This window comes from the organism of the source record quoted next, unplaced genomic scaffold (genome assembly GCF_019419815.1).
Source record: "Pyrus x bretschneideri cultivar Hongxiangsu unplaced genomic scaffold, Pyrus_bretschneideri_v1 Contig22, whole genome shotgun sequence".
Taxonomy (NCBI): Eukaryota; Viridiplantae; Streptophyta; class Magnoliopsida; order Rosales; family Rosaceae; genus Pyrus; species Pyrus x bretschneideri.
In genome coordinates this window covers 1,943,972-1,971,953 of record NW_025999524.1, presented here as the reverse complement: position 1 = coordinate 1,971,953, position 27,982 = coordinate 1,943,972, and the positions used below count along the sequence as shown (strand labels likewise).

At 37.8% G+C, this 27,982-nt stretch overlaps 3 protein-coding genes and 2 pseudogenes across 3 annotated transcripts; 2 read left to right on the top strand and 3 right to left on the bottom strand.

Annotated features, from left to right (window-relative positions):
• Positions 1–743: 743 nt before the first annotated feature.
• LOC125477720 lies at positions 744–6,608 on the bottom strand (annotated as a pseudogene).
• On the top strand, positions 6,434–8,550 carry LOC125477805 (homeobox-leucine zipper protein ATHB-54-like). The gene is made up of 3 exons (XM_048585280.1): positions 6,434–6,918; positions 7,409–7,800; positions 7,958–8,550. The coding sequence occupies exons 1-3, from the start codon at positions 6,792–6,794 to the stop codon at positions 8,420–8,422; spliced, it is 984 nt and encodes a 327-aa protein (XP_048441237.1). The 5' UTR covers positions 6,434–6,791; the 3' UTR covers positions 8,423–8,550.
• A 9,718-nt stretch (positions 8,551–18,268) lies between these two features.
• Positions 18,269–19,857, bottom strand: LOC125477719 (annotated as a pseudogene).
• Positions 19,858–21,322: 1,465 nt separating this feature from the next.
• Positions 21,323–23,723, top strand: LOC125477693 (ultraviolet-B receptor UVR8-like). Its single transcript, XM_048585100.1, has 7 exons — positions 21,323–21,591; positions 21,670–21,822; positions 22,139–22,297; positions 22,495–22,662; positions 22,866–22,997; positions 23,111–23,194; positions 23,321–23,723. Exons 1-7 carry the CDS (start codon positions 21,369–21,371, stop codon positions 23,611–23,613), a joined length of 1,212 nt encoding a protein of 403 aa, XP_048441057.1. The 5' UTR covers positions 21,323–21,368; the 3' UTR covers positions 23,614–23,723.
• Positions 23,724–23,801: 78 nt separating this feature from the next.
• On the bottom strand, positions 23,802–27,175 carry LOC125477692 (protein PTST homolog 2, chloroplastic-like). The gene is given in 9 exon segments (XM_048585098.1): positions 23,802–24,110; positions 24,193–24,261; positions 24,531–24,678; positions 24,755–24,900; positions 25,075–25,286; positions 25,387–25,582; positions 26,012–26,138; positions 26,469–26,734; positions 26,736–27,175. Coding segments are annotated over 9 exon segments (1,584 nt in total). The 5' UTR covers positions 27,060–27,175; the 3' UTR covers positions 23,802–24,014.
• Positions 27,176–27,982: the final 807 nt, after the last annotated feature.

Here is a 27,982-nt window from a genome sequence, read left to right as displayed (position 1 = left end):
TAACATCTTTCACAATAGGCCTAACGGTGGACAAATTAATGGAGATGGAGGACTCCTTCAAAGCAACAACAATCTGAAACGAGTCACTTTCAAGAAATAGATTTTGTAAACAAATACATTTTTTTTCAAAATACTACTAATAATGGCGGTGAGAATGATGAAGGTGATCAAAGTGGCAACTCAAAAACAGAAGATTTAGAAATTCGAATGAATCTTACAGATGACGTATAAGTGTTCAAAGAAAATAATTGTTTTTCTTAAGAAATCATTAAGCCTTTTATGGTAATTATATATATAAGTATAAGTTTTTTCTTTTTTTTTTTTAAATAAAATTAATGGGTGTCAGATAAAACTTGGGCGTACAAAGAAATACTCTGAAATCTAAACAATTGTGGTGGCTTGGCTGGACTGTAGCATAATGGACTCTTATAGCCCATTAATGATTAGATTTTTGGTCCAAAAATAATGTCAGAAGGAAGTATAAATATAAAATAATTTAACGAAACAACTGTTTATTTTTAATGAAAAATCACATTTTAATCTTTTTTAGTACTATTCATTGCATCTTTATTTATCATTTTTCATTAAAATTAATTTTTTTTTTAAACTTTTCGTTATTTTTCCTTAAAAAAAAATGTCACAAGATGAAAGCTCTACACAGAGCAAACAGTGTTTTTCTTGATCGCTTTTGACTTTTGAGATAGTATACAACAAAGAAAAATTGCAAATGACCTCACAGAACAAAGAGTGAATAATCAGCTTTATTTTGCATCACCTTTTTCCAGTCAAACTTAAGGGACAAAAATCCTAATGAACATTTTGCATCACCGGTAACCCTTGCAAGAACACTCATCATCTTTAAGATGGTGAAACCTATTCCAATCTCTCACAGTAATCTTTCTGTCAAAAAGGTTAGATATCATTTTGGTACATCATGGCAATCCCAACAGACCCTGAGGTTCTTCACAATCCTATTCGGCACGCCTTCTTTTAAACTGATCAATCCGAAAGCAATCGCAACCTTCTCGCTATGTTTACACAACGAATCCTTTCTCTTCTTCTTCTATGTCGAACAGCACAGGGTTTGTAGTAGCCACATAACCCGCCAACTTCAGTCGCGGGAGATTTCTCCCAACACTGTCTCAATTTCATTATATCGAGAATGAGACTTGTCTCCTACGACCATCAACCTCTAGGACACTGCAACCGGGAAGCTTCCTCACACCTTTTGCCTTCATAGTCAGCCGCACGTTACTAACTTCGTCCCAAAGCTTGGAATCGGCATATATGTTGGACAAAAGCACATAAGCACCATGATTCTTGGCCTCTAGTTCTACTATCTTTCTTGACGCAAGCTCAACTATTTCCATATTCTTGTAAATCCTACTAGCGTTAAGCAAAGCTCCCCAAGGCTTCATTGGCATGTTGTTTATGAAGTTCAAGGCTTCATCTACACGCCCAGCATGGCCATATAAATCTAACACGCATCCGCAGTGCTCTAGTTGAGGTTCAATCCCACATGATTTCCTCATTGAATCGAAATGACGGCCTTTCTCAACTAGTCCAACCACAGTGCAGCCCTTTAGAACCAAAACGAACGTAACTTCATTTGGATGGACCCCTTCTTTGTTCATAAGGGAGAAAAGCTTAAGACGCTTCTCACCAAGTCCATTCATGGCTAGTCCTCCCAATGCACTACTCCACGTACACACATTCTTTTCTTTCATCCCAAAACACCTCCGTGGCCTTTTTCATGTTCCCGCATTTCACATACATGTCGATGAGTGCAGTCCCCAACGCCACTGTCATCCGCACCTTGTTCCTCTCTCTATATATGCATGAGCACATCTACCTTGATCGAATGCCCCCATGTGGGAACACGCTGATAAGACCGAAACCATATACACCTCATTCACCCTCACACCCTCCATTTGCAACAAATGGAACAAATTCAAGGCTTCTCTAGACTTCCCACATTGCGCATAACCTGCAATCATCGCATTCCAAGCAACGGGGTCCCTCTGAGGCATTTCAGCAAACAGCTCCCGTGCAAAACCAACATCACCGCATCTTACGCAAACACTCACCATACCAGTCTGCCATACCAAATCAGGCCCAAAAGTTTTCTCAAACACTCTGGCACGAACCTAACAAACCCAATTCAGAATACATGAAACTTAACCCGCTTTGAACACGTGGGTCGTTCTCAAACCAGTTTTTATCAAGCCGCTATGGCCGGAGGGACTGATCTCACGTGCGGACCAAGAAGTTGAAGGTGTAGTTATAGGGTGAAAGATTGTCACTTGATCGGAGAATTCTGCTGTAAAAGTCAAAACTTTTGGATGGCGTGGAGCCTTTGGAATAGGCTCTGATCATGGAGTTGAAGGCGAAGAGTGTTCGGTTCTGGCATTGGTCGAGGACTTGATTGGAATAATACAAATTGGTGGGGTTTCTGAGCGCAATGGCGGCGACAAAGTGAGGGTCGTTGAGAACACCGTTAACGAGCGTTTGGGAGTGGATTTGCTTGAGCTCTCTGAAGGTGCTGTATGAGTCTACGAGGGAGATTGTTGGGTTTTTTGCAATGAATCTTAGGGAGCTCACGATTGGCAAATAATCATAGCGATGTGCTTTTGTTTCGAGTGGCTATATGATGCATTTGTGTTTCAAACATCTACCAAAAATACTTAAAATCAAAACACCCTTTTGTTCTCATGCAACGTCATTAGGCAAATAACATTGGAAATTTCAATCTCGTTTATCACTAATTCGTCGATATTTGATTGATATGTTGTCCATAATTAGTTTTAATTAGTTTTCATGTTTTGTTTCTTGTCAGTTTAGTACATTTTCATAAATATAGAAAAAGTTAGTTGCATCTACTAACCTGGAAACACTTAAATAGTAAAACGTATAGTACGATTGTGTCAATCTCACTCCTCACTTATTAAGTCACCGGAGAAGGTCAGTTAGGCACAATTTATAATATGTGACAGTATTCAGTGAGACTGCCACTTTGACAACATATAAAGATTATGGCTTTTGTGTGTGAGGACTCGCGGGTGGATGAGTCACGTTGTCCAATAGCACGTACTATAGTTTTTCTCTTTGCTTGGTAAATTTTCCTCCTATGATCCTATTAACCATGCTTGGAACCAGTTGGCAGGGAAAGAAGAGACTACCTTTTATATGCAATGCAGCACCTAAAACATGAAGTGTTACATCTTACATGATGAGACCTTTTGTTGAGGATGACATCTGGGTGCTCCATAAATTTTGTCTGTTCGGAAAGCTTTGCATCTCTAGCTTGGAAAGAATGAAGGCGAGCTAGGGTTAGCTAGCAGAATTGCATGTACTCGTTGCTAGCTAGCAACCAATAAAAGACAGGTAGCTAGGGCAGTAGTACAGTTTCTATATTCCTCATGGCTCATGCATGTACTCGTAACCAGGGCACCAGTGCTTCCTTCAGATAACACAAACAGAACAATGTACGACCCGAAGCCTCACAAGTTAAAGTGGCTATATATATAGAGCAATGTGCTTGATGTTGGATGCATTCTGCTCTCAGTCCTCAAAAACAGATTGGATTTACTTCTTATGTTCTATCTTCATGGCCAATGCTTTTTTCTGCTTTCAGTTATTTGTGATCTATGAGATTTAAATTTCGAACTGATGGTCCCCTAAGAAAACCGGAAACTGGGTGCACAAGAGTAGATGGTCACAAGCAATTCACGATGCCTCAAAGGAAACAGAAGGGAAGTGATTTTCATAAATCAAACAGAACCAACGATCATGATTAAGCATGAGTATGTAAGAGGCTAAATACGGTGTGTAGAAATCAATTTCCAAACAAAAAAGAAAGCAGTACAAATTAAGAACATTATTCTAACCAAATCCAGTTGATTAATCACCAGGCTTGATTTGCAGGTCCTTGGTCACAACTTAATTTGTCCTCAAATCAGTTATGCATATATGGTAAAATCAAAATCAAGAATATGGACATGTAAACGATGATCGTTCGGAATTATGGAAAGTTGCTGCAAAAAGAAATCCAGATATGTAATTTGTGTTTTCCATTAGAACATTTCACCATTGTAGTTTTTCTAGTAGTCGTTTTACAATAATTGGAGGACAAGATTTAAATATCGTAGACGAAATCATCACGCATCTGACTGCCTAAATAATCTAGTTGAGTGCAAATAGAGATCATAACCATCCTTGATGGGATAACACGATAAGGTCCTCCAATGATCTGATTAGGGAAGCCGGCTATATGTATAATGCACAAATGCATGATATGCATGCCAGACTCAATATGTCAACTAAGTCGATGAGAAGTTGAACTTAAGCAACGAAATCCTAGGCTACTCCAAATTATTTTATAATCCGAAGTTTTTAGCCGTTAAAATATCAACAACAACAAAATAACTGTTGAAAACCTGGCTCGATCGTAGCATAAAATATATCAGATGGGCGGAAATCCAAGCAAAGTCTTTGACATTGTGAGAGTTGAGTCTGAGTAGTGGAACCAAAATTCAAAACGTACGGCGTTCGCAAGTCCATGCATCCACTGGCAGCCTTGACTTTGGACATGACACTCAACTGCCCGATCGCAGCAGCAAGCTTATCAAGAAGAACATCTGAACATCTCTGTTGAATATTATACCCACCCCCACTTGCTGCAACCTTCTGAACTCTCAAGTCGTAAGCACCAATAAACTATTAATATAGTTAGAGATTTGTTAAACTCGTAGCCCGTATATATAACTTCAATTTTTATACCAATAAAAAGAAAAAAAGAAAATACTTTGGCTTGTTCGAAACTGTTTTTAAAAATATCACAAGTTTTTTGTGATATTATCACTGTTTATAGGTGTTTTTTATTGAACAAATAAAAATGCTTTTAGGCTTAAAATCTTTTAAGTCGACCGAAACTAGAAAATTATTTTTTTGTTTTGTCTATATCAATAAAATTCTTTTGTACCATAAATTTTCAAAGTAAAACAGTTGAAGTTGTGACCCGTGAGCATGTAAAAAGAATATAAAATAAGATAAAATTAGGGAATTATTAGTAGCATTTTAAAATTTTATTATACATTTCAAATTTTCTATATTAGAAAATAAAAATATACTTAAAAAAAGTGTAAAATGAAAATTTTAAAATACCAATACCACTTCCTTAAAATTAAAGCAAGAGCCGATATTGAGGACACGCGGCGGATGGGGAGGTTGCGCCGATGGAGCCACGGAGTCGGAAGGAAAACTGAGAGCGTGGTAGGTCAGTCATCAGTACCCTACAAAATTAAAACTAAAGAGCCGTAGGGCCATAGCATAGGGCTCATTGACCCTTCCCTTCTTGTAATCTTATATACTGTACTCATATCCATTTACCAAAATACCCTCCTTTGGAAGGTGGAAGGTTTCACAGATGATTAACTTTTAGTCCTTAATTTTTTTTACTTAACGGTCAAAAATTAAAAAATATATATATAAATAAAAATATAAATATAAATAGCATGACTTTATTTTATAGTTATAAAAGAATATGTCCATTATCACTTAAGTTCGTACCTTAGCGAAGCTTTGAAATTGAGAAGGAGACGTTGACCTTTTGTTGAGTAATATTTTTCGAGCTAAAAGGATCACATCACTTAAACGTAAAATGACCACTTGTGCATTGAGTAGCAGAACACAAGTAGCTTAATTTGGCCATTTTTCTTCAAACAAACAGTTCAAATATCTTTGAACCCAAAACTTTTTACCTTAACTAAACAAGTGGTAAATCTGTGGATCTACTTAATATTTTGCAAGTTGTGAATTTGATTAATCATGACTACAAATTGGGTGCAATTCTCAACTGGTATTTTTCGGACTGGAAAGAAAAATATAACCGTGATTTGTCAACACTTTTTCCTCTTTTATATATAAAAAAAAAAAAGCAAATGGTAAATCAAATCGTCACAAGTTTAACCACTATTTTTTTATTTAAATTCTCAAAAGAAAATTATTATTGGCACTATAAATTTCTTATTCTACACTCCAAATTTTTTAATTTAGAAAGAAAAATACACTTATGAGAAATGTAGAATGAAATTTTTTAAGTGCCAATAACGCTTTTCTTCTCAAAATTATCCAATTAATCCTTAAGCCTAGAACAAGTTCATTGTTAGAAGCCTCGGTATTCAAACATGTAGTTGCTAGTTTCATAAAAATACAAAGTAAAAAAAACACTATTATTTTACTCTATTGTCTAGAATTGCAAGCAAGGAATTGGATAAGAGAAACCAGAAGTGAGGGCAATTCGGTAATTCCACCTACCTGTCCACTCTCCCAGTCTCCCCGCAGAAAAGAAAGCCTCCTGTCTGGCTGTCTGTTTTCAGCAGAGCTCCTTATAACCCCACCACCAAGCTCTTACCCGAATAGAAGAATCTCTCCTCCTCTCCTCTCCTCGCCTCTCCTCTGTCTCTCTGTCTCTCTCTCTGCCCTCTCTCTCTCTCTCTCTCTCAAAGTTGTAAAACTTCTGGTCTTCACAAGTTCCCAGCCATAGAAAAATCAAAACCTTGCAGTTGCAGAACACTTTCTTCCTCCGCAGAAAAAAAAAAAAACCCCATGATTTCACCATATTTTTCTCTCTCATCCAAGCTCTTAGTAACTTTCACAGCTTCTCGTGAGTGATGGGCGTGATCTCCTCTTTCTCTCATACTTTCCACATTACAGTGATTCTGACATTAAACCCACCACTTTTAAGCGCCTGAAATCCTATTAAATTTTGTAAACTGATTACGCTAACATATATGACGAGTGGGAAACTCCACGGTTCTTCTGCGGACATGAAAGTAATTTTCCGAAACGAAAAGCGACCTCGCTCTTCTGACGTTCTCGAGTCTCTCTGGATTCCCACTCCTTCCTCTTCTTTTCATGGTAATTTTTTTATCTGCTTTGCATTTTTACTTTTGCTATTTTATTTGTTGGGATTGTTGCCTTTCTGATTATTTTTTTCTTTTCTGAAAATTTAGACTAATGGGTTTTTATTGGTTGACTTGATGGATTAATGTTAAAGCTTGAAACTTTCACACTTCCCATTTGAATTAATGTAAGAATTGGTAAAAGATCGATTGTTTCTGCATTTTTTCTTCTAATTGTTGCCAGTTCTTGCTGAATTAACGTGTTAAGATTGAAAGTTTGAAGCTTTTTGAATCTTTAGATCGAAAGCTTGAAGCTTTTTGCATGTTCAGATGAAACGCTTGAAGCTTTTTACATGTTTAGATGGAAAGTTCGAAGCTTTTTGCAAGTGAAGATTGAAAGATCGAAGCTTTTTGCTGACATATGTTGAATATCTCTAGTTGCTAATTTCAGCCCGTAAACAACATTAGAGGACTTTTATAATTTGGTTGCTCCATTTTTTGTGCAGGTTCAAATTCAATGGTTAATTTTGAAAATGTAAGTGAAGGGGACTGCTTGGATAGGCCATTCTTCCAACCCAAACAAGAAAACGAGGATGACGATTATTACGGTAGCTACCTTCATCAACCCGGAAAGAAAAGGCGGCTCACGGCGAATCAAGTTCAGTTTCTGGAGAAGAAATTTGAGTCAGAAAACAAGCTCGAACCTGAGAGGAAGGTGCAACTTGCTAACGAACTTGGCTTGCAGCCTCGCCAGGTAGCAATTTGGTTTCAAAACCGCCGGGCGCGGTATAAAAACAAGCAGTTGGAAAAGGATTATGATTCATTGAAAGCCAGCTATGATAAGCTCAAGGTTGATGTTGATAATCTCCTCAAGGAGAATGGAAGTTTGAGGAACGAGGTATAATAAATTCCTAAATTCGACAGGCATTGCCTTTTAGTCGCTCACATTCGCATGATGAACTCGATCCTTGATCGCACATTCAGCCGTTAAATTCAGCTATGTGTGTCATACTTTGAGTAAACGGTAATGGTTTAGTTTTCTTATGTGTAAGCAGGTTGATTCCCTCAAGGACATTTTGCTTTCGAGAGAGAAAGGAAAGCCTGACGGCGGAAATTCGGATTCACACAACGCAATCGATTCATCGGATTTGGTGACCCGGATTGCAATTCCGAATGAAGATTCTGAAACTGTGACCAAAGGGGCAATGGTGGTGTGCAAGCAAGAGGATGCAAGTTCGGCGAAAAGCGATATTTTTGATTCGGATAGCCCGCATTGCACCGAAAACCATTCACCGTTGTTAGAGCCGGCGGATTCCTCTCATGTGTTTGAACCAGCTGATCAGTCCGATTTCTCGCAGGAGGAAGATGATGACCTCGGAAAGACGCTTTTACCCCCACCACAGCCATACTTGTTAAAGCTTGAAGATTGCTGCTATGATAATTTACCCCCTCCAAATTCTAGTAATTTCGGGTACATCCCCTTGGAAGATCAGCAGCCCTTTTGTTTCTGGCCTTATTGAGGGAGAGATGGTCATGTTTCAGAGCGTAGACTGCTGCAGTGCTGCTCCATTGTGCTATCTAATTAGTTCTGAGTTGTGATTATGGTTAAAAGGAGAAATGAATCAAATAATTAGCCACTAATTATGTGCATGTTTCCGGTTTATGAATCGACAATTTTTCATTGACCATACTGCCAAAGATCTCAGGTTTGAATATTCATGCCTCCGATCGGAAAACAATATCGACACAAAAAAAAAAAAACCAATCTTGGCAGATGTTCACAGAGAATTACCTAAAGCAGATTGTTTTAAATTTCTGGGAAAGATTACATTAAAATATGAATTATTATCGAATTTTAAATTTCTAACTAATTATATAATTACATTTGTTGCACTAGATCGTTTTTTCGGCATGCTAAAAACTCGCATCACTTGATGCGTAACAAAGCACACGCACTCCAAAGAAGATTAAATTATTATCAATAATGTTTAATATTTTTGGGTTTTTTTTTTAAAGTAAATTAATGTGTTGAATGCTAAATGTTTGTGAAGCAAGTTCATTTCTAATCGAAGGATGACCAGATGGTCGAAAATAGTCCGAAAATCATCTTCAACCGAGGGTTAAGCCAAATGGCTCATGGGCCCCACTGGACAAACATGGGCCAAAAGGCCAACCGACTGGCCCAACCCAGCCAGCCAGCCCCAGGTCAGGCCATAAATTTGAATGCAACGGCTAGTTGACGCCAGCTAGCAGTTATATTTGAATTTTTTTTTTTACAAATATTTTCCTATAAATTTAAGTTGTAGTTTTTAAATTTAATTTGTAGTTTTTAAATATAAGTTGTAGTTTTTAAATTTAAGTTGTAATTTTGAAATTGAAGTTGTAGTTTTTAAATTTAAATAATAAATTATGTTTGGCCCTCGGTTGAAGATGTTTTTTTGTTACAGGGCTATGTTGGCCCTATAACTGCTCTCGGTTGAAGATGGTAAAAAAATATGATCATGCATCATTCATTAAAATATTAATTTCTTAAAGAAAATTAAAACGAACCATCTTGCCCTCGTTCGGTTCAAGATGGAATGACGGCCAAGACAAGTATTTAATTTAATAACAGCGTGAGAGAGAGGAACACATGAAAAAAATGGTGGATATTTAGAGAAATAAGGCTTTTAAAAAGTCAAATTTTCTGGTATGGTTCTTCTTCCGTGACAATTACTTGTGTGTGACTGGCAATGGCAATGACTTTTTGGACAACCCCGATCCCAATAGCTTATTGCGGATGTTGACACCTTCTGTAGGTTATTTAAAATTTAAATATCCCACCGTGCAACAAATTCGGTGTTAATTCATTATTCCTTAACGTACGAGTTAATTTTAATTTTATAACCAATATTGTTCATTTAAAAATATGAAAATATTATATAAAAATATATAAATATTTCAACTTTTGTACATACAATTTTTTAAGAAAATTGTTATTCTTACTCTAAAACTCTCATTTTGCATTTTAAACTTTATATGATTAAAAAGAAAAATACACTTATGAAGAATGTGAAATGAAATTTTTTAAAGTGCAAATAACAATTTTATTTTCCAATATTTTAAGCTTATTATATACATATTTGTCCTCAAGATTGCGTCCGTTGCAGAAAAATCTTGCTGATGCAAGCGTGGGATTTTGCACAAGAAATCGAGTCCTTGAAATTGTAAAACAAACCCTAATGAGGGAATATAATATTTACGGATATGGTCCTCTGATTTATTTAATTTAATTTTATAGAATAAAGATTGCATCATGCATGGTCCATGAGAAATATAAAAATGGAAAAATTTAATGGGATAGAGAGATATGAGTTCTACTGGTTTGTTACACTTCACGTGAAAAAAAAATAGAACCTTTGCTTAGATGTGAAATTTTTAACTTGCTGGATGGAAGAGAAAGAAACAGTAACTTTGATTTGACCCCAATTGAGTTATAGGATTCTCTTTGGATCCCTTTCTTCGGAATCCTCTAATCCTGAGAGTTCAACACATTATCGACGGTTAAAGTTTATGTTTGTGGTGAAGAGAGAAGGATTGTCAGTGCTGGTGCAATAGGTGCAAAGCTTCGATTTGGGCTGGCGTTCAACACACAATGAACCTTGACCGTTAATTGTGTGTTGAACGCTCAGGATTAGAAAATCTCAATGAAAACGATTTGGAGATGATTCCAGCCTCTTAATTTTTTACTGAAATTATAGTGCATGGATTTCAACCATGTTTTTATATCATTTGTTTTCTTCGTTATGCTTAGTCTTTAACCGCATTTTTCGTAAAATTTGCTCTTAAGTCCCGGCTAGCTGCGTAATCAACTTGAAAAAGATGAAAGGGCATATAAGATACAAGGAGTGGGATAAAAGATGCTGCCGTCCAAGTTGGACTAATGTGTAAACTCCAAGCAATAGGGGTTATTTTCTAAATGGCTTAATTTAATCATCAAAAAACTTTTTAATCGTGTTTGTGAAGTTCTATTATAATTAAATTCTGACGTGAAGAGATTTAAAAACTCTGTCAATTCTTAAGACGGACGTTATTGGATGATATGTTCGACTCGATAGGGAAGCAATAGGATACGAAGGTGGAAACTTCATCGCCCAAACATGCTCTACTCGATTGGGAAACAAAAAAAATTCGATCGAGGGTTAGGAGGAGTTTTTGTCACGACAAACATTCCCAATCACACACGAGAAAAAGAAAGCGTTTATTCACTCAAGCAAACTATTAACTTGTACATTTGGGGCAAATCAGTTCACTCTCTAAGGTCGAGATAAACTCTGATTGTAAGTTTGGATCAGATGACAGAAACACATGAAAGCTCTAATTTGTAAGATCAATCTAACAATACAAATAACTGACTATCTTACACAAGTTTTTCTCTTAATTAGTTACTAGCATATGGACACACACAATGTATGTGAGAAGATTTTTTATTTTTGTTTTTGAAATAGAATGAGAGAGAAAGAGAGTGATCGAGAATGTGGGAGTGGAAAGTTTTTTTTTTTTTTTTAGTTAGAGATATGTTAGGATTACATGTAGGTGCAGCTTTAAAAAAAAAGTAAAATTTGGTTGTATGAAATTACATTTCTGTCTCATATTTCTTATTCATGTTTTATTTTAATTAGAGGGTTAAACTGGTAATTTTATAAGATTTTGGTTAACAATGAGTGTTTTATTAAGAGTGGTGTTATACCCACCCCTCAACCCTCTCAACCCTCTATTCACACCCACTTTTTAATAAAAATGTAATGTCATATTTGGGCATTTGTGAAATGACTTTTAAAACCCTAATAAAAATGAACCCTCATCTATTTTTTTAGCTAAAAAACATAAAAATAAAAGTGAAAGAACAATGTAATATTTCTAAAGAAGAATATGAGAAGCCATGAACAATGCTATCGGAGAAGAATATGAGAAGCCATGAACAATCCCATCTGAGAAGAATATTACAAGCTCGAGCCACGCATCCAATCAATGTTAAAATTGGAAGCAAACAAAATTGAAAATAGAAGAAAAGGGAATATCCCAGCAACCCCTTCCCTGCACCGCAAAACCCACAAGCCAGAGTCACTTCCAAACCAAATTGACTTATGACCGCAACCATCCTCTTTTTTCTACAACCCTAATCATTTTTCTTTCTCCATCTCAATCAAACTCAATTCAATTGAAATCGTCATTGTCGGTTTGTGAAACATCGAGGATGTCGTTGCTAGTTAATGTTTTCTCCTCCAAATTTCCATAGAGAGAAAAGGTTGGCTGGCAGTGAAAGAGGTTGTCATCGAGCTGGGTTTTGTGGTGTCAGGCTCGTGTGGGAGGGTGGCTTTCTTATTCTCAGTTTTTATTTATTTTAATTTTTAGTGAAAAGTTAAATCAATGCAAAGACATTTTAGGAATATTAGGGGGGAGAAAATAGTGTTTTTATTTTTTCATTTCTTTATAAAGGATGAAAATATAAGATAGGTGAAGAAATAGAATTATGGGATGAGTCTATTAACTCTCTTTATTAATTAGCAGAGATAATCCAAGCACACATCAATGGGTTCCGTGTGAGAAGTGAGAGCTCCAACAGTGACCACACCACAAGTTCTAATGGCTCAAGAAAACTCCCCAGCAAGTAGTTCATTAGTTGGCAAACTATGCCACGTGGATCCAAGCCATTTGCCAATGGCCACTTCAATATTTCGACTTTTAGATTTTTTTTTTTTTCGAATTAGGATACTTTTTGAATCCTTTACGTGATAATCCTGAAAATCCTCATATCGTGAAATAAAAATTATTTTAAATATTTTTATTTAAAATTAAATATAAATAGTATCTAATAAAACTTGATCGTATAATATATGATAAACAAATACGATGTACTAAAGAAGATGAGGAGAGGATCTCATTATTTTTTATCAAACCAGACCACCAGAGTACCGACGATCTCATAATCCCCACTTCTGAAGAGGACAATCACATTGTCCGGAGGTGTCAGAAGCGGCTAGAGCAATCCATGTACGTGGCACCTTTCTATTGGGACAGCACAACACCAGATAGGATTTTAAATGGACAGGGCCCACATTGGAGGCCGTGGATGCAGATACGCATGCTACGTGGCAAGCATTCCATGGTGGTTGATTAGGCGATGATGGGTCCCTTTCAGTATACTGTGTTTCATGGGTGGCAGGATAAGATGTAAATGGGCGGGCAATACGTTGAAATTGGGCCCCCGGATTGTGATATGGGCTTTTGTTTGTATTCGCAGGTCTGCCTTTGTTTGACCGCCCACACTCCTCTCCGGGTGATGTCACAAGTGTACGGTCGTTTTCGTGGGTCCTACTACCCACGTGGCCGCCCACAACTTGTCAGCTGATGCAAGTATGGAAGTGGGCCAGTTATTTAGACAAGCTAACTGGGGTCCGTTTGCTTTATGCATAGCAGCAGGAACCTGGTTGGATAAGCTGACCATCTTCTGGGTCTAATAAAACAATGTTCCAGGAAATGTCGATTTTAAGTTTTTATCTATATAATATTGCATTATTAGATTAAAACGTCATGTAAATGTAAGTCTGGTTCATTAAATTGCTCATTTAAGTATAGAGGTTAGTGTTGGTAGAAAAAAAAATGTACATTCGTTTTATCCTTTCTTCCTCTCTCTCTTGCCGAGTGATTCTATGACTGAGAAAGAGTTGGTCATGCCAAGTCCACAAAATGAAGACCTTAAGTGAGCATCACTGCTTTCTCGCCACATGAGTTCATGTGGCAAAAGAAAAAGAAAAAAAAAGTATGAAACATGGAATATGAGAGCTTTTTCCTCATCTAGTAGAAGCTTTCGTGTCACGTTACACGTTCGTCTAAGACATACAAAAGCTATTCATGTATTAGGGTCCACCCAAAGTAGTTCAATGTGGAACACGAATGTGGGTATCCCTCTTATGTATATTAGTATACGGATGATGTGTCCCGGAAGCCCTTACCGAAGAATGTCTCATATGCAACGCACTGTGAAGTGTAGTCCAACGCTTTGCTTTTCAACCTAACTTTGGGTCACTTAAGATGCCTACAACATTAAAGCCAAAGCAATCCAATACTAAAGCCCAATAAGAATAGTTGACACCTAGCCATTCCCTGCAATCTAGCACATGACAGGATATACCCTAACGAAACCAGAATGCTTAACTCCCAACTTCTCGAGAGATTTTTGCGTGTCACCAGTTATATACAAGTATGCGTCTATCTCTCTTTGCCATGATGAGAGAGAGGCAAGCAGAGAGGATAGAATTAGATCGATGATTATGTAAAACCTAATGAACTGACTGTTTCACTTTAATTGCATACCCCATCAAATGACAAGGAACTTAATCCAAAGGCAAGCATATCATAGATCATAGCAATTCAGTTCCGATACACGTGCATTAATTGCCCCGAACCACAACTGAACAAATCATAGTAGTAACAAAATACAAGGTTATTAAGGTTTCCGACCGCTAAACTAAATATTTAAGAGTCGTCATTGATTCATTTCCCAGATTCAGCACATCGCAAAGCATTCATAGAACTTCTACAGAAAGTTGTGTATTGAATCAAACTATGCATTGAGAACCAGAATTATCACCCTTCCTGCAGTACGAAAATCCCCAACCTTTGATACCATGTATTCTCTGCTTTTTGTGAATTTATGACCAACCCCAGGGCTGTTACCTGGTGTTGTAGGTCTAAAATCATCTTTATATGCTGCATAAGTACCTGAAATATCACCAAAATTATGAGCAGTACTGTGAGGTGTATCCTGGGACTAGCACTGTGGTGATGGGAAGCGAGTTGGCTGACTTTCTCTCCCAATTGTCTTTTAGGGTTGGCTTCGATTGTTTTGATCGACTCTTTGTTCTTTGGTAAAAGCAACCTACCTTCGATGCAGACCATTTCAATGCATGCAATTAGGGCAAGAAGAATAGAACATTTAGCCTAAATGTGCTATTCTTCTTGCCCTGAAGCTAAATGTGCTATTCTTCTTGCCCTAATTGCATGCTTGGTTGTAAAAGTAAATGTTCTTAGTCACTTGAGCTATGACAAATATATTAATATACTGATGGTTTTTTCTGAATACTTTGGAATTACAATGCTGAGGGAAAGTATTCAAATTGCAGGAGAGAACTGGAAGGAATGGAAGATGCAGAAGCAAACACTTGGTGGGTATTTATAATCTTGGCAAAGTATGCCCTGTTAAGATCCTAACCTCTACTTTAATTGAAAAAAAAAAAAAAAGAAAAGAAAAGAAAAAATTCAATTTGCATGGTTCCTCCCATAATTAGGAGATTAGTGCATGTTTTGTCATTTCTCAAAGATCTTTCTCATCTCCATAATTTGCTAGTCCACCATTGCTACTTCTCTCTTTTCTAAGCTTACACATCTCTTAACTTGATATATAAAACAATATTACCATAATTTGATTTGCTTAACGAGGTGGAAAACTAGGATGAACTTCTCTGATATATGGTTGATTGAGTGTCCGGTGCTGTTTAGTAATAGTGTAACAATGTGTTGTTAAATCTGAAATATAAGTATAAATTTATAACGCATTAACTGGACAGTGTCTACTATTCAAGTTTCCTAGTGACATGAAACTGTTTACCAACACCAAACTTTAACGCTTAAGATATATATTTTTCAGATGTAGTTTTCATTTTATGAATCCTAGAGTCGTCCTCGCTTGATCTTTCATTGTTCTCAAATGATGCTTTATTGTTTGAACATTGCAGGGCAGGTTATCTAATCATCAATGAAATTTAGGAAAGTTTATAGGGTAGTTAAAGAGCTAGGGTGATTAGTTTAGGATGAATAAAACAAAGCTAAGTTGGCCTCCTCCACCACCGAAAAGCACGAAGCTTTAGAGATTCTTGTGCCAAGGTGGTTAGGGTGAATAAAACAAGCTAAGTTGGCGTCCCCCCTCCACCACCGAAATGCACCAAGCTTTAGAGATTCTCGTCTACCATCCTACTTGTTATATGTATAGTATAATATGTATATATATATATATGCGCCTTTTAAGGGAAGAAATTCTCATTTTTTTTCTTAAAAAAATAGAGATTAGTTGTGAAATTCATTCTACATCGAACTTCTACGATTTGAATTCTCTATTTTGTAAGTCTCAATTCATAGATCATTCTTACAAAAATTCAATTCAATCTTAAACCATTTGCATGTATTTATCACATGAAGTTTTATTATTTCTTATAGAACAAAGTTTTTATCAATTTCCTTGAACTCAATTAGATATATTTTTTATTTGGCTAATATTTAAAAAAATGATCTAAGAAGTGCAACTAAAAAAATAAACAGTTTGGATTATTGAAGTTTAATGTGATGTAGACCTCACAACTAATCCTAATGTTTTAAATATGGGATCCCTTCTCTTTAAGTCCTCTATATATGTGGATGGTTATAACTACTTGCACAAGCGTAATTACAAGTATTTGGTCCACAAAATTCAACTGAAGCACAGATGTCCTTGCTCTAATCAGGTTTGAATTTCTATCACTTGATCTTTTAATTCCAAAGCACTGTAATCTGTTGTTGCATTGGTGCATTTAAGAAATAATTTGCGACTGACTGCCACTAACTCACAAAAGCTATTTGTGGATAGTAAATGGTTGGTTGCAATCAATAAGACCAGAAATTTGACCTAATTTGATCCAAACTTTTGCTTTTGAGAGGTAATTATCAACTTTTATATGCGCCATTTGAGTCCGACAAATGAATATTATATAAATATTAGTTTGAGTTCCAAAAGTTTGCTCTAACTTAATATGTGTGGCTAACAGGCTCCAAGAAAGAAAGAAAAGAGGGCACCAGCTTCCTCACCAGTTACAATCAATTATCATTCTTGAGGATCAATTTCAAGGAATTAGAATTTGACTTAATCATAGAAAATTATATCATGTACATTTTGCTTAAGTTTTATCGATTACGACATTGCATATCTAGTGAGAATTTGAACTTGAATGTGAGAGAATTTGTAGATACCACAACTCATTTCAGAAGATACATATTTTGTGTGATGAATTGTTGGGTATATACGTTAGAATGTGAGTATGATAATAAGATTTAAACCCGGTTATAATGTTCAAATTGGTACGTAAAAATCTACTAGAAAAGATGATGATCGTTCTATTTTGTTTAGGATTGAAACTCAATATGAATACTGCATCTTACACTCGAAATTGGACAAGAAAATCAATTGCAGTTTCTTATGTTGATTCTAATATAAACACAACATGAAATGAACTAATATATGGTTCGTTTGGGAGTGCTTTTAAAATAGATTTTGGATTCGAAAGCATTTAAGTGTTTTTTGAAAGAAGCACTAGATACATGCTTCTTTCAATAAGCACTTAAAGTACTTTTGCAGGATCCACTTGGATTTTTACTGATGATTGATTTCAAAAATATTTTCGTCAAAAGCTTTTAGTCATTTTAAACACTTCCAAACGAGTCTAAGAATAGTGATCTATGCTGTTACAAAAATGTGCTTAATTTTTACCTATTATTAGTTTAACCTTGGAGCTTCTACTTCCAAATTATTATAAGATGTATGCTTGCACGTTTGTGATTCCATAAAACAGTGCAAGTCTGCAGTTTTACGATTGGTTACAATGTGCAGTTACAGAAATAGTGCAAGTCTGCAGTTATGGAAATAGTGTAAGCTTATATGAGCAGTCAGATTTGCCCTTCAACCCTACTTTGGGCCACTTGAGATGCCTACAAATCATCAAGCAAAAGCAATCCAATGCTAAAGCCCAATACGAACTAGTTGACACCTCGCCATCCCCTTCGGTCCCAGAATGCTCAACTTCCAACTCCTTGAGAGATTCTCAGGTGTTACCGATTATATACAAGCATGCGTCTATCTCGCTTGCCATGATGAGAGAGATATGCACATGATTGTACAAAATCAATGAGTAGGAAAAATTCCCTCCAATGCTAGAATGTTTCATTCTTTAGCAATGCTTGGGAAATAGATTTAGACAAGCGGAGAGGATAGATTTAGATCGACGACTAAACCCTATCCCATATGTTCCCAATCATTGTGTTTAACAAGCATAATTCATCAAATGACAAGGCAAGACAAAACTTAACCCAAAGGCAAGCATATCATAGATCACAGCAACTCAGTTCCGATACATTTGCTTTAATTGCCCCGAACCACAACTGAACAGATCATATTAGTAACAAAGTACAAGGTTATTAGGGTTTATGACCGCTAAACTAAATATTCAAGAGTCGTCACACATTCCTTCATTTTCCATATTCACATCATTGCAAAGCATTCATAGATCTTCGACAGCATGTTGAGTATTGAGTCAAATTATGCATTGAAAATTTGAGAAAACAGACATGTAGCAAGTGGATAGATACTGTACACAATCTCAAAAACTCAACCATCAGTTAAAATTTAAAATTTCAATGTCAGTTTCATGAGCGAAAGGACTTCTTAAGAATGCGAAGGATGGTCCACATGAACTGTGGAAATAAAGAAGAGGACAATACCAGTAACAATTGCATATTTGAGGCCAAGGTTCACCAGCAAATTTACCAGAAGCCCGGCCAGTACAACACCAAAGAAATTTGCAGACAATGCTGACCAGAATGGCATGTCGAGAATCGAAGCTATGAAGGCCCCTGTCCATGCTCCTGTTCCGGGGAAAGGCACAGCCACAAAAAGCATCAGACCAATCCACTGGAACTCCTCTACGGGGCCAGCCTTCTCTTTAGCCCTCACAAATAGCAAGTCAAGGAACTGAGCTGCGGCCTTGTTCTTTCCAGCAAGGAACGATGCAAACCTCTTCAAGTAAAGTATGATGAAGGGCACAGGAACCATGTTCCTACATATACATAGTCCCAAACTCAGTCAATTCCCAGACTCCCTTACTTCGTGAATTTTAATGAAAAACTTATAGATCACAAAACTATCACATTGGACACCACAATGCCATCGCTAGTGCAGAAAGGTAAAATGCTAAAACTTGAAGCACCCTTTTGATTGAATGGGCAAAGGGCAATAGACATTACGAATGTCAGGATTTCAGACAGACATTCTAGCGGCCCACTTGTAATAACACCGATAGCAGTGGAACCATTCACTATGTTCTGTCTTTCAATCTGTCAATTTACCGATGTGGGACGTTTTACATTCTTCATCGAGTACAAAATACTAAATGCACCATAAGCAGGCAGATTCTATCAAACAGATACGAAGCAATCATTAAAGGCAACATCGTAACTTGTTAAACAACATTGGTGAAACAAATCCCAACAAAACTCATGTAGAATTTAAAAAGTGCTGATTGGCTATAGTAGAGAAAAAAGACTAACCCAAGAACAGATAGAACTGTTAGCAGAACAGGCTTAAGTTGCAACCAGTAACCAACAGGAATAGCCCCACGAAGCTCAATGACCGGAAGTGTGGCAAGAGCAAACACCACAGCCTCATCAGGCCAGCCGGAGCTTCGAAGCACCGTCGCAATCTTCAAGCCAAAGTTGGAGGCTCTAATGGAATCAGCCGCCGCCGCAGCCGCAGCATTTGCATCCCCGGAAGCCGCGAACCAGGCAAGCGACACAGATGCCCAGATCAAAACCCAGAAGGCAAATTTGACCGGCCGCTCCTTAAACAACGGCAAAAGCTCATCTTCCTCGTCTGTTTCAGGAAACCCACGTGAGGAAACTCCCGTTGCAGCGCGAGCGAGGGGTGAAAATTGCTAAAAAGGGATTTGATTTGGGCAAAGTTTGAAACTTAAAGTCTGCATTGGGGCTAGAAAGGGGATTGTTTGTTGCGGTTAATGATTGGGCGGCAATTTTTTGGTGAAAATACGAAGTGGGTTTTTCTGAGAGACAAAAATGACGTCAATGGCGATGGGGATGCTGACAGAGATGCAGCCATTGCTGCAGAGTTCAACTGATAGAACCCAAAAGATTGTGGCTTTCGAATTGAGGCAAGGTTTTAGGGGGTTTCTGTTGGGGAGTTAAGCTCTTTGAGTGAGGATTTTACTGCGTCCAGGCAGGGATTTATAGACACCCATCAGAATATCAGAAAGTGGGTGGAAATTGTAGGGTGGTTTTATTTAAAGTTTGGGTTTTTATAGTGAAATTTCCGGAATTGGCCAAGGTTTTGAGATGAGCATCGGGGGTTGAACGGCACAAGGTAACAAGCGTGGAGGAATTAACGAGGTTCCGATGGAGTCAAAAGTTATGCACTGAGGGGTGGGAAAGCAACAAATAAATTGGTCCAATTTTCTCTCAACAAAGACAATCGGAGTTGACTTAGTTATTGCATCCCCTTCCATTTTTAGGTAATGTTATATGCCACTTGGTATTACTGTATTCCTCTTCAGGTATTAGTAAGAGGTTTGAAGGTCGGTTTTCGTTAAATATGAATTTGACTCAAAACAAGGAGGTCATAGAGAAACTCTTTTTCATTAATTTGTCTCGAACTTCGTGAAGAACTCCATTCTCTCTCCCTCGCTACGATAAAAAAAGTAATAATGATCATCACTGTTTTAGTGTAGATAATATCGTTTGTTAAAAAAAACAAATGAATAAAAATTATACACATTTCTTGCATTATAAGAACTGATCCCCATTCCGTAGAGTTGATTTTTCATGCACACTCTTGTTACAAACTACAACAGATCAAAAGAAATAGTTGGTTGTTTTTCATTTTTCTTACAAAATACAATATTACAAAAACTACTTCATTTTCTTACGGATAAAATATCACCAAAACCGTGTGTGTATGTGATACAACCCATGATATATTGATATAAGGTATTGTTGGAGGACTTTTTTAGTGTGCCGAAACACTGATCAGTACACTAATTGTAATATATAATTAATTGTAAATTTAAAAATAAAAATCTAACTGATTGTATTATAATGCTGTATTTCTGAAACTTAAAAATTTTATTAGAGTTGTAGTCATTATAATTGTGGTCAGTAGCACCAATAGTCAACCCACATGGACGGTCAAACTCCGAACTCACACATCACTATATCGCAACAACAACCCGGAAACTGAACTGTCCACCCGAACATCTAAACGAAACAACACCATGAGCCGGAAGGGAGATAAACCCTACTTCTCCCACCACGCCCACTACTCCGGGTCCAAACGCCTCCGTCCCCTGCCTCCTCATCCGGAACCCGAAACCGAGCAAATAGTGGGGTCCCATCCGGATCCAAATATTGGGATCCTTCCTCACATCTTAACATAACATCTTCCAATTAGAAATCATTTATTTATTTTTTTATTTAAAATTAAACACACTTTTACGGGTCTATCCAAGCCCAAGATCCTTCAGTCGGAGCCCAAAGAGCCCAAACGATGAGAAATTTAATAGAATCACAGAAAGCAGAAGTTATTGAGAAGGAAGAGTATCAGGGGGCACCGTAGAAATGAAAGAGAGTGAAGAAAGCAGAGTAGCAATGCACGACGAAGAAGGAAGCAGCGAGCAACAGATATGGAGTTGGGGGGCAGGAACGGACGGGCAACTGGGCACGGGCAGGCTACAGGACGAGCACCTCCCTCAGCTGCTTCGCCTCCCTTCTCTCTCCCCCGCCGCCGGATCCATCTGCTCCCTCGCCTGCGGCGGCGCTCACGTTCTCGCCTTAACCTCAGGTCTCATCCTTTCCTTCACCGAATACCATAAAACTTACAATTTTTCTTCTTCTTAGAAAAAACAAACATCCGTTTCAGGTGGGAAGGTGCTGACATGGGGAAGGGGCACGTCTGGTCAACTGGGTCATCCTGAAACGGTCAACAGTCCAAATCCTAAGTTTGTAATGTCTTTGAACAACCTCTTCATTACTCATGTTTCTGCTGGTTGGAACCACTCCGGTTTTGTTTCAGGTATTCTACTTTAAACTAATATAGTCCATGTAGAACTCGGGTGCATAGGGGAAGCACGTTTCCTCTAACCAATGTGGCTATGCCGACATCCGCTCTCAGGCAGTTGATATTTTACATTCTGTGGTGGAATGCGTTAGTGAATCTCTGATAATTTTACGCATGTTTGTATCCGTCGAGAATCGAAAACCAAGTTAGATTTTGCCCAATAGTCGAATATTTCTTCTTTTGCTGCATTGTGTTTAACTTGGTGGCAACTTGAAGTGCCGGGGCTTCTTAACTTATTTCTGGTTCTCGGAATTTTCTCGCTTGTTTTCAGATGCAGGGGATCTTTTCACGTGCGGAGATGGCTCGTTTGGCCAGCTCGGGCATGGTGATTTCCAGTCGCATTGCTATCCTGTCAAAGTCTCCTTCTTTGTTGATAAGAACGTGGAGCAGATAGCATGCGGGATGCGCCATTCGCTTGTTTTGGTGAAAGGTAATCTGTAAGGTTGATCTTGTATATTTCTCTTGACCCGAGCTTTAAGGTAGAGATGCTGATTTATATGATGTATATGCTTTACGACATGCTTAAAGCTTTGCGTTTTTGTATTACAACATGAAGGAATTCCATTTATTCAATATTTGGCCTATTAGTTCAAGTGTATGATGTTTCTCAAATCAAGTATATAGCAGGTGTTTCAGGAGATGAAGTTTATGGGTTTGGTTCGGGGAAGTGTGGTCAACTGGGTATCTCCGAGGATAAGATCAAATTAGTTAATATTCCTGAACGAATTCATGGATTTGACAGCTTAAAAATCACTAGCATTGCTGCAAATGGAGATCAAAGTGCAGCGTTATCTGGTGAGGCCAACAAACTTACTCTTTCTTGATTTGGTCATATAAAACAGATGATATTGCTTCTATCATGGATGCCGAGCTTTGAAATCTTCCAGTCGATGTAAGAGCTAAGAACTTTCCATGCCAGCCACTGTCCAATTGAACGCTATTCGCCTCAGTAATTTAGTTTTCTGATTGCTGTTTTCTTTTCTTGCCTATGACATTAGCTGATGGGCATTTGTACACTTGGGGAAGAGGGTTCGGTGACATCTTAAGTGCTCACTCCCCACAGCGTTTATCTACATCGTTCTTGTTTACCAAAGTTGCTGTCGGATGGAATCATTCTTTAGTATTGACGGGTATGGGCATTCATTTCATGCCATAACGAGTTCCGTTTATTTGTTTTTTGCTTCCTTTTACCTGGTGAAAAGATAGTGTCCTTATGTAGCAGCCTCGAATATATTTTCAACAGGTGGAGAAGTTTTTATGCTTGGTGGAAATCACCATGGAGTTCTTAGTAATCCCGAAAAAATTACTCCAATAAAGCACTTAGCAGGTAATGCCTTTGATCCGACCCAATCAACACTCGCAGAAACTTGACACATCTGAATGATCATCGTACATTTGTACTAGAATTGCGATCACTGCTGATTGCGTGTGTGATTCTTTGCACATTTGACAGATCCGAGGGAAGTTGTCCTGGAGAAAGTCCCCGACCTCGAAGGGAGTAGAATTGTGCACGTTGCAGCTGGAGCTGAGCACTCTGCTATTGTGACCGAGGATGGAGTGATTAAGACATGGGGTTGGGGTGAACATGGTCAGCTTGGCTTGGGAAATACAGATGACCAAACGAGTCCTCAAGAAGTGAGTTTCGACCACAAATTTCGGAAAGAAGCTGACACAATCGAGATTTACTGCGGTAGCGGGTTTACAATTGTCGTAAGAACTTCACGTCGCTGTTCTCAGACAGATTAACAATACCATTTACCCGAGCTTGACCTAGTTCATGTTGTGTAAGTATATGTTATACAGGGTTGTATTATTTGGACAATCATTTCTAATACGAAAAAAGAATTTTAGTTTTACTACCTAATTAAGCAACGAACTTTACTTTCGAAACAAGAAACGCCGCAGAGTGATTGTCGAGATAGAAAAGCAGAAAGTTTCCTGGAAAACTCCTCATTGAATTACTTATCACAATTCAAAATTCGGGTTTTACATGAAAAAGGAAAAACGACACCATGTTACGTATGAATCATGACTGAAAAGAATCACGAGTTAAAATCTACTGCCTATATGTTGAATCTGGGGAAGAATTGCTGCTTGTTCTCGATGAATATCCTCTTACGCTTGCTGGGGGGCTTCCGTTGAGTGTGTTATGTTATGATCAGGACGTTATTTTCGTATCCGTTGTTGCGAACAATTGGGCGTAGGGGATCAATCCGCCATTTACCATCGACAATGAACTTGATCTGAAATACAAGATGAAAAAACATTAATCGACGGGGTTCTAACGTTGTAAAGACTCGACCACATATAACACAATTTACTCGCCTCGTATCTGCCCGGATACAATTTAAGGCACAAAGAGAAGATTCCTGTACGCAACTTCTCCATCTTTCTCTGCAAGCAACCACCACAGGTAACAACATTTGTATTACAAAAGCAAGTAGTACTAATATTTCTGAAAATGCGGGTAAATGCATGTATAAATACCTCATAAAACAAAAAAATATATGCACATGGTAATATTACTTATCAATCTTTTAAAGTATTTCCCCATCTAATAATAAAAGCTAAGTAAGAAAATAAATGAACGAGTGGACGAAAACATGGATCCACTAATATTACTTGAGCCTAACCTAACTGATAAATTCAAGGGAAGATCAGACCTGGGTCGTCCAACCATCATATGATCCAGCTATGAGAACTTCTGAGGCTGAATTCGGCCAAACTATGCAAGCAGTACGAAGAAGTTGTAAGGTCCTACGAGCATCATTAATCCTCTTTTGTTTCTCCTCCACAATCCTTTGCGCTTCACTGGTATGGTTGGGTAAGATGTCAATGGTAAAGTAACTTATAGTCTTGTTTTTAAACTAAAATAAATTGTGCATACATTATTGCCATTGCCATCTTTCCTTCCAAAACAGCCAACTTTGCACGTGTTGACCGCAACTTGTCCTGGGCATGCATAATCTCATTTTCCTGAAACTCTAAGGTATCTGAAAGCTTCTGCACATCTTCAGAGGAGCTTTCATGACCCTGATGAAAAATATAGACGAGTTTAATATGATGCCCCAAATCCTCCAAAACATTATCACAGCATGAGAATGCTGCTCGGCAAAGAAAACGAAAGTGAATTTATTGTTAAAATTTTGGAGTAAAAACTTTCAAATTTTCATACAAATTTACATAACGAGGACTGATCATCCCCACCTTCTGTGTTGCAGCATCATCAGCTTTAGACCTCAATGAGCGGAGTGCCGAGGAGAGCTCTGATTCAAGGTGCTTAATCCGACAACATATTTGCTTGTGATCGATCCCTTTCTTATCAGGATCCAATTTAATCCCTTGATAAGGTTCATGAAATATTTCATCTCTTGAACCATCCTTTGATAGTCCCATTTTATCATATGAAAATTCATCGGCTGTACATTACATACATTTCATTAACAATCAAAGGTTACTTGAACCAAGCCATTTAATCATAAAGCTACTTAAAAGTGAAAACAATTAACTATAAAATACCTTCAAAATCAAGATTCGAAGCTCCAGCCCTATGGGTGCTCCAAGTTCTCCACGTGTCAGGTCTGGGTGAGTCTGTTAGCACACCATTGTTTGAAAGAGAACTGCTGTGGTTAGGCCTGTCTCTTGAATCGTTAAGAATGGCTTTGGTGGGGTTTAATGATGCAGGTCTGCTGCTTCTAACAAGGCCAGCAACTGTCTTTTATAATGTAACAAGCATCACGTTATGTTATAGAATTTCTACATGCAAAGGAAACAATCACATCAAACTCTTAAAAAAAATTATTTTCACGCAGATGCTGTAATGGTGACTGCCCGCATAAAAGTTATCCCCTTTCAAGCTGCAAATGAAATTGACAGTGAAAAGGCCAAACTATAGTTAAGGTTTCATTAACGCATGCTGATAAATATAAAATTTATTTTGTTTATATATTACCAAATCCTAAAGAAATATACCAAATGCAATTCGACTCTCAAATATCTATCATCATCTTACCACCATAACGGAATATAGAAGTACATCTAAACTGAAAACTAGAGAAAATTTCAGGACTTTACATAATGCTTGCCCCTACAATATCATCCCACCAAAAGACAATCAATTCAAAATAACTTAAAACCAACTTACCACATCAGCGGAGGAAGCACTGCCTTCTTTCTCTCCCAAAGCAAACGCAAGTGCTAAATTTCTCTGCTTCTCCAATCGATTCAATATACCTACAACGCCAGTATTGTCCTCTGTTGTAGCAGCTTCTCTACACAAAGCGAACATTTGAGTTGATTCCCCTTCCTAAAAAACTATTCATTGATTCAATTGTTGAAATAGAGCATCAACAAATAACGAATATCTTGTCATCACCTTTTATTTTGGATAATAATTCTCATCCACACAACCTATGGTGCACTTATTCAATAAAAATTTTACCATTTGAAGTGGTTCTAAGTCAATCTCTTGGTCCAAAGATACAAACATTTTGCACGTCTCTTTCCAAATTAAAGACAGAGAAAACAAATAGAACAATTATACCATGGAATATAACAAATCTAAAAACATCAACCAGTTTCAATTATAACAGAATCCTCACAGTGATGATCTACCAGACGACGAGGCTACTTGAGAAGAATCATCAAGAATGGAAGAACCCACGCCGGAAACCCCAATTTGACTGCTGCTGGAGGCACCACTGTCGAATTCTTTCGCCATTGTCAAATCCCAATTCTTAAAGTTGCTTTCTTGAGCTCTCTCTTCTTCTTCCAAATCCCAACCCAACGAAAGCCAACCGCCTTTCTTCGCGATAGCATCGACCAAATCTTCTCTCCCAGCTTCCAGCAGCTCCTTCTTGCTGGGAAACGGCCCCGGGCTTCTTGGAGCTCTTCATGAACTCCAGAATCTCAGCTTCCAAGTTGAAATCATCCCCCTCGCCATCCCAATCTTTGCACCGCCTCGCAAACCCAGAACACCCACAATACAACCCACTGTAATCGTACCGTTTTCTTGACTCAGAAAACCCTACAATCAAAGAAAACCCGCTCATCGGGTGAAGCCGCCGCCGCTGCCTGGCTATGGCTCTTGAATTGACGACGAAAAGAATAGAGAGAGAGGCGCGAGGGATGAAGTTTGGGGAGGAGCGGGGCGGCGGGAGGAGGTGGGTCGTGGCGGTGGTGTAGGAGAGCATGGCTTAGGCATTTCAACGAACAGTTGGAGGGTAAGGTGGAGAAATGGAAAAAAGGAGGGAAGGCGAGTGAAGCAACGAACAAAACCACCGAAAAGCGTAAACGGACATTAATGCGAAAGGATGCGAAATAAGCTGATGATGTACGAATTTAAATTTTTAGAGTAAGTTTTCCATTTTTTATAATAAATACAATTGTTTGCTGATTACTGTGGCAGATATTTGGGCGCGCAATGTGGACATTTGAGAGAGAGAGAGAGAGAGAGAGAGAGAGTGTGTGTGTTATTAGCTCGAGTTTTAATCGTTAATTAATGCACGTTGGATGAGGTTAAGAGGAGGTCTTTTTTTTTTTTTTTTTTAATGAGAGATTCTCTTTTGAAATCGAAGGTTTGTTATATGACGTTACTAATTATGTGAAAATAGCTTTTATTAGTTAAAGATTTTGATGTTATACCGTTCGTGTATATGAGATAGATACAAGAAAATCTCATACGTTTGTGTTGATTAAAATGCTTTCACGTGGAACTTGAATTCAAAACGTCCCCCCTTGTGGTGTGTCTTAGTGCTTGGGCGTGGAAGCTCCTGTCCAAAAATTTATCAAGTAAAAGGGGTTTATGTTATAGGATTAATTCCAACTAAACATGCATGTTCGGTTGGTAAAGTCTCCTAACAAAAGCAACGCTTTATTTGGTATAAAAGATTGGAACAAAATGTATAAGTTATTATTTTCAATGAACGTTGAAAGTGGATGAGAATGGATTTTCATTTTGAGGAGAATACATGACTGAAGCTTCTCTCTTTCGAGGGTGCACCGGACACCACTCGACGTGCCATGCTTATACGTCGTTTTCATTTCTAATCATATCTTTTTGAGAGGATTAGAATTGATTTCTTAATGAGTAATTCATATTCTGCTTCCAAGTTGG